Source organism: Pelodiscus sinensis, chromosome 5 (genome assembly GCF_049634645.1).
Source record: "Pelodiscus sinensis isolate JC-2024 chromosome 5, ASM4963464v1, whole genome shotgun sequence".
Lineage (NCBI taxonomy): Eukaryota > Metazoa > Chordata > Testudines > Trionychidae > Pelodiscus > Pelodiscus sinensis.
Genome location: NC_134715.1, coordinates 74,919,552 through 74,933,250, shown reverse-complemented (window position 1 = coordinate 74,933,250; position 13,699 = coordinate 74,919,552). Strand labels below are relative to the sequence as shown.

The following is a 13,699-nucleotide window of genomic DNA, read 5'->3' as shown; positions in this document are numbered from 1 at the left end:
GCAGCAGCCCCACACAATAAGTCCTGACCTGGTGCTCTGCTGGAACTGGTTCTGGCCATCCTTTAATGCAATTCAGAGTCCACTCAGTGTGGACACGCTATTTTGAAATAGCAATTTTGTAGACATGTTATTTCAAAGTAAGCTATTTCGAAATAAGATACTTCGAAATAACACTGTAGTGTAGACATATCCTAATTTATTATGATCAGACCAGTCAAAAGGTCTCATATGAACACAAATGGAGTAAAATAAACTAATTATAGACCTTACGACAGATGCACTGGAATCATCCTACAGGCAATCTGTCCCTCCCCCCGCCCCACTCCAGAAATCTGGAATGACCTATACACATATGCAAATAGATATCAAGGAACTACCTACTTATATTGTACCATTCGTACTTGTAATCAGATAATATCAAAAATGAAATTTAGTACTTTCCAGACTGTGAAATATTATACTGGTATTTCGTTTTCAATCACAGCAACAGTAAAGTTCTTCACATAAGTATAATTCCACAGGGACCAATAAAATAGGTCCTCTGAGCTCTTTAAATTATCCTGGCATTCACACTAATAGACTAAGGACATTAGCGGTTCTGTTCATTTAAAAATATCATTATGCCAATACTGGTCTAATATATTTGCTACTCTGGTTGGTATTTTATTACTATACTTAACATTTCTTGCTGACAATTATGTTGTTCTATACTACCCTGAACTTTATGTGCAGAAAAATTGAATACAGCAGCATATATTTGCTAGTAGAATACAGTGAAAATCATGCCCTTGGAATAAGTTTCTTACTACAAAGTTATCCTGTTAAATATATAAATATTCAACATGTTTCATCTGATTCTATTTCAGGGAGCAACCAAGCTGCACTAACTTCCCAACCCTGCCAAAAAAACCCAATCCAAATTAGCTGCATTTGAAAAATACCTGGCTGATATGCATGCTAGTATCGCATGTCAGAGGCCGTGCTGAGGTTAGATCATTGGAACCAAGCAAAGTTGATATTATTCCATTTTGATCCACTTTTCTAATCATGGTCCCATCAACAAAGTAGATCAATCCATTCTTGTCAATTGCCATTCCTTCAGTCAAGAGGAAAAATAGTTTTGTTACACTAGCAATTGATTTAGTACCTGCTACTTACTACAGGTTGTACCTTCAAAAACCAGCACACTCTGGGCTGGTAACATCCGTGGTCTAGCAGGACCACGGATGCTCCTGGACTAGAGAGCCCAGAAGCCTAAGGATAGGAGGGCCAGCTAGCCCACGGCAACAGGGTCAGCAGCCCAGATGGGGGGGAAGCTTGGGATCGTGGCTGGAGCCCCGCAGCAGCCTCCAGCAGCAGCGCAGGCCAGAGCCCTGCAGCTGCCTCTGGATACATGGGGCTGGAGCCCCATGACAGGAGCCAGAGCCTGTGCGGCAGTAGCTGGGCAAGCAGTCCAGACAGTTTGGGGGAGAAGGCAAGGCAAAGTGTCTTGCTGGGACAACTTGCCAGCAACAGGCAATGGGTTTGGAGGCTGGTGTCAGGAGACCTCCCCTCGTCTGGTAAATTCTCTCATTTGGGACCAGGAAGGTCCAACCTGCACCTGCAAAGTGAAAGTGACTAGGTCTGAGGAATTTGAGGATACACATCTTAGAGAGTATGTAATATTATAATTTTTAAACGTGACATAATGAACAAAGGTTTATTTCACATTCTGCTCTTGTTGACTGCATATCATTTGCACAGACATTAAAAAGACAAGTGCCTAGTATTTTAGTATATCTGAAAAAATGAATAGATGGGAGTAACATTGACATTTTTTAAACTTTGGATATAATTTGCATGATACATAATTTTTGTGAAATTTTAAAAGGACTACATAATCAAATATTTCCTATAAAATCAACTTGGATGTTGTGTAGCTTCGTTCCATGTGGTTTATCTGGATCACAAATGAGCTTTTCAAAAACATAGTTGTAGTAAAGTTTATTTTTTTGTGACTCAAGTTATTTGTTAAGACCATGAATTGATAATATATCTACCTTTGGGACTCATGAGCGTTGCTTCCACAGCCTTGCCGCCATCACCACATCTTGCCTCATCAAATGGAAGGCACTGTTCTCCTGTTCCTGCTACTACGTCAGCATTTTTTGTCAGGTCTTTTGCACCAGTGAGTGACTTTGGACGATAGATCCTGCGTGTGTTAGTGTCAGAAACATATAAATCTCCTGTGACGGGGTCAGTTGCAAGGTAGTATCTGTGAGCTGGGTTGCTGCTGTAAAAGGTGATCACAGATTTAAACATAATGAGTAATCAATTGCACATAAGCACTGGAAGGAAAAGTTTCATATTTAACTGGCAATGTACTGACATTAATAAAAAACAGTAGTCATATGCAATTCAAGAAGCTGTTTTCTCTATAACAGACTGAATCACACACTTGATTCTAAAAAATTTTCTGGGTCTCTGAAATCCTGATTTAGATCCAAACTTTGCAGCATGCCTCATCCCTAGCTTACATTTGTTTCATCATTGTTATCTCAGTATTATTTTTATTACAAGTTGTACAGGGTTGCTGAGATGCATGGTTTATATTATTCATAAACAGATAAGGCAGGGTTCATATTATTGGATCCTGGGCAGGAGATAAGACATTCTCCTTAGTACTGCTTTAATCTCTTCCTCTCAAAAGCACGATATGCATGATTTAATACATTAGGAAAATTCATCTTTCTGACTACAGCACTGAGTGTAATCTTTTTTCTTTTATACAAAGATCAGATTTCAAATTACTGTACATTTTAGGCATAAAACCACTAACTATGACAACACAGGCTTCATTACAGGAGATATCTATTTGCTATCCATTTTTTCCATAAACATACAATTTGCCACATTGAGAATTACTCTTTTCTGTTCCTGCTAGAGAAAAAGCAACTCTAGAGAGTATCCCTCTTAGTTGATATAGCATGATCCAGTAACTTAACCTGCTGCAGTTATGATTCTTGACCTGATTTATTGCACTAAGAACAGAAGGCGATTTCTGATGGCCTCCTATAGCATTCAGCTATAGTGCCAGACTAGTCAGTTCCATTTCTGATATGTTTGCAAATGTACTACTAAAACATGTCTCCCAATCATGACAATATCCAAACATGTGTTCACAAAAATGTAGTGCCTCACATTTTGTAAATATAAATCGGTGCTAATGTAACACATTTTATACACTGCCACTTGCAAAAAGCAACAGAGAGGAATATGAACAAGTTGTGAACAAATTATGCCTTCTAACAGGAAAAGCTTTTTATAGTTATCTACTTTAAAATTACAGAAGAGTGCCATATATATCAGATTATTTTAACACTTTGGTTCACAGTAATCAGTGAAACAGGCAAATTATATCAAATGCAAAATACTTAAACCTTTTATTATGTCTCATGTTATAGAGCTAAACATGTAGCATCACTGAAAATAATTACATTAATGTTTACATTAAATGTATGCAGTTAATATAAATCTGAAATTATTAAAGTACCAAGCAAATTGTTGAAACACTCTTTCAACTCTTAATTATAACGCAAAGTGACTTAAAGTATTAGTGTGCAAATTATTTACCACTATTTGTATTTACATGATTACTTTGATTTTAAGAAATATTTTGTGCATTTTAACTACGAACATACTGCAAAGTGCAAAATACAAATTAATTTACTCTTTAGTATAACTAAGTGATGGAATAAAGAATCCTCAAATCAACAACTGTGAATAATTTATATACACAGTATGATATTTCCTTTTTTAATAAACAGTGGTTAATTATTTCATAAATAAATGAGAATAAGGCTTCTAATTTTAATGCACAGGTCTAATTATAAGAGAAAAGTAACAATTATTAGCAAAGATCACTTAAGTAGTGTATTTTCATTAATACAAAGTTATTTAGATGATAATTTGAAAGTGCTTTCTGTTTTTGAGGAAGCGATCAGATTGGAGATTGTTTACTCAGGATATTATTATGTAGTTAACACGAGGTTCTTCAAGTTGTTACACGAAAATGTCTAGCTACAGTGTAGTTCTGAGACATAATTGGGATAAATATATTATTTCTAACAGAAAGTTCAAAAGTTGAGGTAGCCGTATTTGTTATATAGGACACATCAATGCTGAGGTCTGAAGAGCAAATTAAAACATGGGGATTTCTATAACATATGGTTAGTGAATTAAGATGAGCCATAGCAGAGAGATTTTCATCTATTCAGTGGTCACCAACCAGTAGATTGGGATCTAGTGGTAGTTCTTGTAGCCTCTGACAGGTGATCCTGACTGGTTTGGCCAGGAAGCTATCAAGTGCTGGCACTTCAGTTGCCTCTTCAGCCACTGTCATGCTGCTCTTACCCTCTGCCTTGGAGCTGCCCCCCAGGAGTCTACTACTTGCTGTGTAGGGCGTGGGAGGGAGAAGGGGGGCACTGATGTCAAGGTGTCCCTCCTCACCTTACTTCTGTACCCTATCTCCACACAAACAGAAAGGGATGGAGCGAGCTTGGCAATGCAAATCTCTGACACACACACACACACACACACACACGAGTGACATTCTCACAAGCACACTGTCCTTCACTCTCATCTCTGACCCAACACACATATGTGTGTGTGTGTGTATGGGGGAGGGGGGTTGTTGTTACTTCTTTTACTGCTTGCAAAGCATGTTGTTTTTGCGTTTAGCCTGGTCTGTTCATTTCATAATTTTCATTTCATTACAGTGGGGGGAGGGGGAGTCTAGGTTGGATGTTAGGAAAAACTATTTTACTAGGAGGGTGGTGAAGCACTGGAATGGGTTACCTAAGGAGGTGGTGGAATTTCCACCCCTAGAGGTTTTTAAGTCCCATCTTGACAAAGCCCTGGCTGAGATGATTGAGTTGGGGTTGGTCCTGCTTTGGCCAGGGGGTTGGACTCAATGACTCCTGAGGTCTCTTCCATCACTCTATGATTTCTCTCTTATGCATAAATGTAATTCTTTGAGTAGTGAGTTCTAAAATGCCTAACCCGTTGTGGCTGGAATAATTATCCCTGTGGTAACTGCTGTTCCTGGAAGTGGCTGGAATATCCCTGCAGAGCAGGGTCTCCACATGCTGTCCTGGCCTGCAGACACCACTCCTGCAGCTCCCTTTCATCAGTAATGGGGAACCGTGGCCAGTAGAAGCTGTGAGTTCAGTGCCTGTAGATGGGGGCATCACATGGCACCATGGAGCCATTGCTGTCTATGCCAGCTGCTCTCAGGAGCAGGAGTGGCCCTAGACAAGCTGCCGGCAACTAGTGCCCTAGGTGAAACGCGCAATCGGTGCGCAATCGGCACCCCCACCTCCAAAGCCTTCAATGGCCGTTTTTCTTGGTAACCTAGGTGACCGCCTAGGTTGCCTGTATTGATGGGCCGCCACTGCTCAGGAGTGGTGCAGGGCCAGGGCAGGAGTAAGCCTGCCTTAACCCCACTGCTGTGCCTGGAAGCCATCTCAGTTAAATGCTTCGTGAACCCCGTCCCAGCCCTGAACCTCCTCCTACACCCAACCTCCTGCACCACATGCGAGTCCCCCTGCACCCAAATTCCTTCCCAGGGCTTATACTTGGACACCTCTCCTGAATCCCAACCCCTCACCATGGGCTAAGCCCAGAGCCCCTCCCACACTTCAAACCCCTTGGCCCAAGAGCAGAGCCTGCACCCCAACCCCCTACCCCAGCCTGGTGAAAATGAGTGAGAATGGGGGAGGCAGAGGGATGGAGTGAGCAGGGTGAGGCCTTAGAGAAGGTGTGGAGCTGGGGCAGAGCCCCAAAGAAGGGACAGGATGGAAGCGGGGCAGGGGTATTTGGGTTTGAGGTAGATCTTACATTGCACTTAAATTGAAAAAGTGATCTTGTGGTTGAAAAGGTTGGAGACCACTGATCTATACAATTACTGAAAACAACAGTGGAGATATAATCCCTGTGATATTGACTGGCTACTATGGCCATTTTATTACATTGCAATTTAAAATACAGGAAATGGTCACCATTTGCAGTGAATACATTCCAGATGCCACCACAAATGGTGAAATCCAGGAATACTTGGGGCGGGGAGGAAGTGGAGTGAGTGCTCCATTTTCCCGCGGCACTCGGCCACTGTGTGAGTTTCCTGCAGCTTCCAAATGCTGTGGTGAGTGGAGGGAGCAGGAAGGAGATGACCAATGCTGCCACTCTGCAATGGGCTTCCCTAAGGCCACATCCCCTGCAGGCCAGGGCAAGGGGGGCAATTGGGGAAAAGGGGATGGAGAGGGCAGGGTGGTTGCAGGAGGGGGTGGAGCTTGGGAACTGGAGAGATCTGCCAATCTGTGAAATCACCAATAGCAATTCCGCAAATCGCAAGAGCCTCCTGTACTAACATTCTGACACAGCTACAAAAATCAAAGGAGTAGAATCTAAAACCAGGTTAGATCTCCCTCAGCATCGTCTGACTTACTGTATAGTGCTTCAATGAGGAGTCAGACTCAGACGGGGCCATCCTGATAATCTTGTGCACATTACAAGCCACAGGACCTCACCCCATCCCGCTCCATTAAGAGATCCCTGACCTCTGCCTGAGTTACCAAAGGCCTCAGATCAAGACTTCAAGTTACAGAGAACCCATCATTTATATTAGCTTCAGGGCCTTCCCCACCTAATGTCCCCTCTCCAGCTCTTGGGAATTTTTACCTTTGGCAGTTGCCAATGGGCCAAATGTTATTGTAGGCAGTCCTGTCATGCCATCTCCTCCATAAACTTACCAAGTTTCAACATGAAACCAGGTAGACGTTTTGCCCCCACTGCTCCCCGAGAAAAGAAGGTTCCAGAACCTAAACTTGTATGTGGCCGGTATATACTCATTTGTTTTTGTATTTTCACAGGTGCTCAACTTTAATAACTCATTTAGAAAGATCACCAGTGTGGATTCAACTCCCCTCAGCCTTCTTATACAAAACGAGCTCTTCGAGTCTCCTCTTATAAGGTAGGTATCCATTCTTCAGATCAGTCTAGTAACCCTTCTCTGCCCACGTTCCATTTGAATTCATCTTTTTAAAACATGCAAGACCAGAATTGCACAAAGTATTCCAAATAATGTCTCACCAGCGCTTTGAATAATGGTGGAAACACTTCCCTTTCTAGTGGAAATGCTGTACCTTTACACATCCTAAGACTGCATTAGTTGTTTTCATGGCAATGCCATAGCAACAGCTCATAGTCATCCGGCAATGAACCGGTATATCTAGGTCTTCCTCTTTCTCTGTTGCTTGCAACTAATAAACTCTCCACTTATAGCAAAACTCCTATTGTTAATCCCCAAATGCATGACCTAGCACTTAGTACTATTAATTTCATCCCATTTCTACTACTGCATTTGATCTTATGTGATACTCCAGTCCTTCTCTATATTGGCAATACTAGGGATGTGAATGGTTAACTGGGTTTACTGGTAAGCCTCGCCCCTTAATGGGTGAGGCTTACTGGTTCTGGTTAACCCATAGGGGCTGGCGCAGCTCCCCACCCGTTGCAGGCAGGCAGGACACTCTAGTTGGCTGGAGCTGTCCCTGTCCACAGTGGGCCTAACCAGGGCGCACTACAAGCAAGGGCTGCTACAACCATCCGGAGATGGGCTGGAACGGGCCCCCCTTTCCCCACCTGCTTCTCCTTTAATTGGCTAAACATTACGTTTAACTGGTTAACTAATGTAATGGGATTCCTTAGGCAATAACTCCCAGTTTTGTGTCAGCTACAAATTTATTACCAAACACTTAAACTTTTTGTGCCAAGGCCAGTAATAAAAATGTTAAATAAGACTGGCCCTAAGACTGATCCCTGAGGCACTTCACTAGTAAACTTTCCTCAGCCTCACAGTTCATCTTTCCATATGATCTGTGGTAGTAAATCCTTTTGGTACTTCAAGGGGTTCAATCTTCATTGCACAGTGAGCCCTTCTGACAATGGTACTGCATGGCCTGGGGGAGGGGCTAGAGGTTTGAAGCAGCAGCCCGAGGTAGGTGTGTCCAGAGCCCAAGTCCCTGGGTGGTGGTGGAGTCTGGGGTTCAGCTTCAGCTCCCAGTTCTAGCAAGTCTAATGCTGATCCTGGAAACCCTATTACAGTGGTCCCCAACGCGGTGCCCGTGGGCGCCATGATGCCCGCAAGGGCATTTGTGTGCGCCCACCGACAATCTGGGCCGGCCCCGCCCCCGGTGCGTGGTGCACTGGAGGCGTCGGCCCCAGGCGCATGACACGCACCGGCTCCTGGTGCGTGGCGCTCGGGCAGCCCCAGCGCTGGGGCACATGCAGGTGCGCGGTGCCAGTGCCGGCCCCAGGCGCACGGCTCGGGCGGCAGCGCCGGCCCCGGGCCCACGACACAAGGCGCTCGGGCGGCCCCAGCCCCGGCCCTGGGGCACATGCCAGTGCCGGGTGCAAGGGCTTCCCCCCCCCCCGGCGTGCCCCAGGAAGCGCGGCCCCACCCCCGGGTGCCCGGCGCGTGAGTGGCCCGGCCCCTGGGCTCCTGGGAGGCTCTAAAGGTTGGGGATCACTGCCCTATTATAATAGTGTCACAGCCCATTCTGGGGTTCTGACTTACAGTTTGAGATCCACTGAACTAGTTCCTTGCCCACCTTTCAATTCTCACATTAATTCCCATCTTCTCCAATTTAAGCAACAATTTCCCATGTGGAGCTTACTAAATGCCTTACTGAAACCTACTAGATTAGATCTACTGCATCTCCTTTATCTAAAAAAATCAGTTAATTTCTCCAAGAAGGAGAGCAGATTAGCCTGGGATGATCTACCTTTTATAAAAGGATGTTGTATTTTATTCCAGTTTCTGCTCACCTCATAGTCCATTAAACTACTTTCTTTTTCAAAATTTAGTTCAAGACCCTACACACCAATGAGACTTGTAGTTTCCTGGAGCACCATTTTTCCTCTTTTAAAAAATAGAAAATATATTAGCAATTCTCCAGTCAGAGGATTTACAGATTCATTAAAAATCCCACTGTTTGGCTTGCTAGGTCATACGACATCCCTTTAATATTCCTGGATGGAGATTATCTCTCTCACGCCTGATTTAGTCCCAATAAACTGTATGAGTTTCACTTTCACTTCAGAAGTCACCCAATAATCACTCAGCCATTACCCCAAGTTCTTCATGAGCCTCATTAAAAACCAAAGAAAAGTATTATTTTTTAAGATGTTGGGCCATGACTAGATAATCTTTACCTCTTTCCCAGCCTCAGTGCTTACCAGACTTACTTCTTTCCTTATTTATATGGTTATAAAACCTTTTATTATTGGTTTTAATTCCCTTTGGAAGGTCCAAATCTCCTTGGCTTTGGCAAGTCTCACTTATCCCTACACTTTCTGACCACCAAGAGATAGCTTTCCTGACTGCTTTCTCCCATCTTCTATTCCTTGTAGGCTTTCTGCTTTGTCTTTATCACCTGTTTGAGATACCTGCTTATCCAGCTTGGTCTGCACCATTTCCCCACAATTTTTCCCCTCTTGCTTGGGATGCAGGCTTTAGATAGCTTCTGAAATTTGGATTTAAAGTAATTCAAAGCCTCCTCCATGTTCAGATCCTTGAGTTCTTCAGTCCAGTCCATTTCCCTAAAAGTAGTTCCCTTAATTTTTTAAAGGTTATCTTTGAAATTAAGGACCCTTGCTGCAGATGGTTTTTTTTTTGTTTATCCTTATGTTTAGTTTAAACTGAATTATCTCATGATCCCGTGAACCAATATTGCTTTCTACAAGTTCTTCTAAGTTTTCACTTCATGGGTTACTTTAGTCTCAGTGTGAATGACTATATCTAATTTTTACTTGTTTTACTTTCATTGATTTAAAGCCACAATAACAATGTTTAACATTTAAAAAAATATTGAATAAACAGAGGAGGTGTATGTGTGTGTGTGTAGGTGTGAATGTGTAAACCTGGCTTGTGTCTCCTCACGGGCCTAACTTTATGTCTCCTTTCCCTATTCCTATGGTCTATATAGAACCATTATGAGAAGTGTTAGGCAGCCTTAACTACATATGCTGCTACCAGAGCTCCTACAATTATGTTCCTAAGAGCACCACTTGGGGCTTCAGCAGTGATGTAAAAGGCTTGGGGCTCTTTAGAATCACCAGAGCCCGAGGCAGTAACCACCCCCCTTCCCTGTTGGTGGGCCTGTTTGAAAATAATACTATATAATCACAGCAGCCAGGCCAGGACATCAAAATATGAGTGTCTAGGGTACCATTTTTCTAGGCCAGCCTTGCCTATGTGTATATAAGGCATCAACTCAGGTTATTGGTGTATTACAATAGGAGATTGATCTGCACTGTCTGTCTAGTTTATCATAATAGTTTATTGAGACAGAACTCATCTTGGTAAAACTATGTATAAATTTACTATACTATACACATGATTATTAGTGAGCTGTACATACTGTTGACCACATCAGTGGCATTCAATAAAATAACATAATAATAAGATAAAATGTTTTTATGTTATTCTGTTTATAAAGCTATCAAAACTAGAGTTTGTAAATGTTGATAGATCTTTCAGTATACAGATCTGTGATTGTATTTAGCCTTCTTCATTATTATGGGACGAATGAGTATTAGAGCGTATTTTCTTTTGCTTGGGAGTCCTGTGTTGACATGCTGTAAAGTAACTTGTCAAGGGCTGCACTGTCTACATATTAGTTTAAACAGACTCTAGTGCTGTAATTTGAATGTTTTGCAAGTGAAACTGGACGTGCTGCCTTCTCCTCCCTCTCAACCAACGCTTTCAATGATGCAAAACCTTGTGGAACATTCAAGGGTAGAAAAAGCAAAGCAGAAGAATCTGTCTGCAATCTTCAATGTTTAACCATAACCTCTGGACTTGGAACCCATCAACTTTGCTTGCATGCTGGGGTAGTTGCTCTTAAGCAATGTGAAATGTTCCCCTCTCCACCTGTAGGGCTACTGGGGAAATCATAACCCTAAAGCAGGTTAGGTCAGGATGCAAGTAGGCAAGAATCCTCCTGTACCTCCACAGCCATTTTACAGTGACGTCTGTTGTCACTGACATGTCTTTTTACCCCAGGCAAAAAATGCGTGATGTCACCAGGGAGCTGAGTACAACAACACGGAAGAAGTCAACATCTTTTGCATAGTACCTACACCTTCGTTCAGAAGAAATGTACCACTTCCATTAGCTGGAGAGCTCACATCCACAGAAGGCAGGCACATCCTCCTCAATATTTCTTAATCTTGCCAGCCCAATTTCTGAAACACCACAGTTGTGAATGTAACCATAGCCTCACAATTGATAGTGAGGAATGTTATTGCTATATCATTGTGAAGTATGTCTCGCTAGATTACAATTCTTCATTTCCTAACATACTCAGTGAAATGCAAATGTTTGATAAGGTAACAGAGATGCTCTGTGATATAATATATAATGGTATGCTATTTTTAAAACTTCAAATTAAAACAAATTTATTATCTGAACAAACTAGGCACATTAGTTAAAACACCATACTACCTAAATAGGGAGTGTGTCTGAATTGTGTTTGAAAAAACTATCTAGAATATGCAAAAAGAAAAAACTCCCAATTCTGATCTTTAATGCCATAATTTAAAGAATTCCAAATATTATATATTTAGTCATAAGAATTTCTGCTGACACAACAGGAAACAACATATGTGAATTATTACTTCTTAAATAAAAAAAACCCTTCCAAAATTAAGAGTGAAAATCCATATGAGCCAATATAGTCAGAAGAGGAGTGAATCTTAAAAGAATCTAAGCATAGAGAAAAATGAAATACGAGTCTGTGGGTGTTTGTTTAAAATAAACCACCACCTGACAGTAAACATGAAAACAGCCAACATGAAATTTTGTATGATTGCTGAACCTCATTCATGTCACAGACTTGACAGACCAATCTGTAAAGTCACATGTCCAAAAGACAGCAGGATACCTATACAGTTTCTCCTCCTTACCATCAGGGGCTGGTAAGGTAGAGGGACTGCTAAGGTAGAGGGACTGCAGGCAGCTAAGTTGCCTCTCTTTCTCTCCTCAGGGTGCTTCAAACCAGAATGGAATGGTCAGGAGGAGGAGAAATCATAGCCAACTTTTGAGTGCTTGTTGCAGTGTTGCCAACTCTTGTCATCTTGAAATCAAGATCTTGTGAACCTTGGTTTCATGTTACTATGTGAGTACTTCAGCTTTCAAATTTTTTTTTAAAGCATGAATTTGCAACAGCCCTAAATCTGAAAGCTAATAGAAGAAACTCACAATGTATTACATTTGAAAATCTCATGAATTTGAAGCCAATATGGTCATATTTTGGACTGGCTTAATGAGTTTTGAATGACTGAAGCTGGAAATAATGCCGCTACCAAGGGAGAAGAGGGGAGCCAGAAACTGGGTTTAAAGACTGTGAGACAGCAGAAGGGGGCAGGCAGCATAAATGAGAACAGTGACTGGAGATAAGAAGTGACAGAAACTTGGTACAGAAAATCGGACCCTGTATTTAAAAACAGGATGCAGAAGAGGACAGGATCTGAAAGGGGCAAGGGCAGAAAGTGGGTCCTTAAATGGGATTCAGAACAGAAATTGAATATCAGTAAGTCTACTGTGTAACTACTGGCATAACCAAAGGCAACATGTTCTCCTTTGACATCTGAAATGATTATTTTTGAAAGCACTCCTTGTACAATAACAAGTACTGGAAGTGACTAAATCATAATATATATTTATTTGTATAAATGGAGAGTAAGAATATACATCACCTTAAAAATGCTTACCTATGTCTAAAATCTTTATTTCTTGTTGGGAGCAAGTAAAGAAGAATAGAAAAGCAGTATTAGAAAAAAAAGATTAGAAACGATGCTTAAGGGAAGTGGAAAACAGAATTTAAAATATTATGCTATGAAGAAGATGAATAATGAACTTTGATCCAATGACATTAACTTATTTTGAATCTAAAACAGGAAATAATTAGGCTAGTTTGAATTGCTACAACAGTTTAGATAGAAATACGCATAGTTCAACATTTTACATTTAATCAAAATTAGTTCATTTTTAAATAGGTTTAATTATTATGGCTTAATGCATTATGCCAAAAAATTACAGTATTTTATCTCCAAATGAATTTGAATAAAATAAGTTAAAAATGTCACATAACTATCCCATATTTTAATTCACAACACCACCTTAACTCTAAAAGTTGAAGATGAGGAAAAGATGTACCTTAGTTCTAGAACACTAGTTACATTTCCAGATGGGAATATACGCCGAACATAGTTGAAATCTCCTACGTACAGGCTGCCATCTATCCCACAAGTTAAGGCTACTGGAGCTAATAGTTTATTACCATCTGCTTGACCATTGCAACTTGGGCATGAAATGCTGCGCCTTCGTCCATTGCCCATGATGCTACTAACAACTGGTGGTTGCTGAGAAATAAATTGATTTTCACCATTTCCTTTGTAGAGGATACCTAATAGAAATAAAATTATAATTGCTTGTTATATCAAAGTAACTTTCTGGAAATTATCATTAACATTGAACATACATGATGGAAGACATTGTTTCATAACATTTACTTTGTATGTTAATATTTATGTATTTACATCAAAAATACATTTGGAGGACCCACTATACCAAATCAGAAAACAGTGAAAATAACCC

The 13,699-nt window shown here is 41.2% G+C and overlaps 1 protein-coding gene across 23 annotated transcripts in view; it reads right to left on the bottom strand.

The window, feature by feature from the left end:
• The window catches only part of TENM3 (teneurin transmembrane protein 3), a 2,294,790-nt gene that overhangs the window by 47,829 nt on the left and 2,233,262 nt on the right, over positions 1–13,699 (bottom strand). For all 23 annotated transcript variants that reach the window (XM_075930244.1, XM_075930245.1, XM_075930247.1 and 20 more), the window contains 3 exons: positions 13,259–13,508; positions 2,040–2,272; positions 942–1,096 (listed from right to left, as the gene is read on the bottom strand). In XM_075930244.1, the coding sequence (XP_075786359.1) occupies positions 942–1,096; positions 2,040–2,272; positions 13,259–13,508 (638 nt within the window). The remainder of the gene's footprint in view (positions 1–941; positions 1,097–2,039; positions 2,273–13,258; positions 13,509–13,699) is intronic.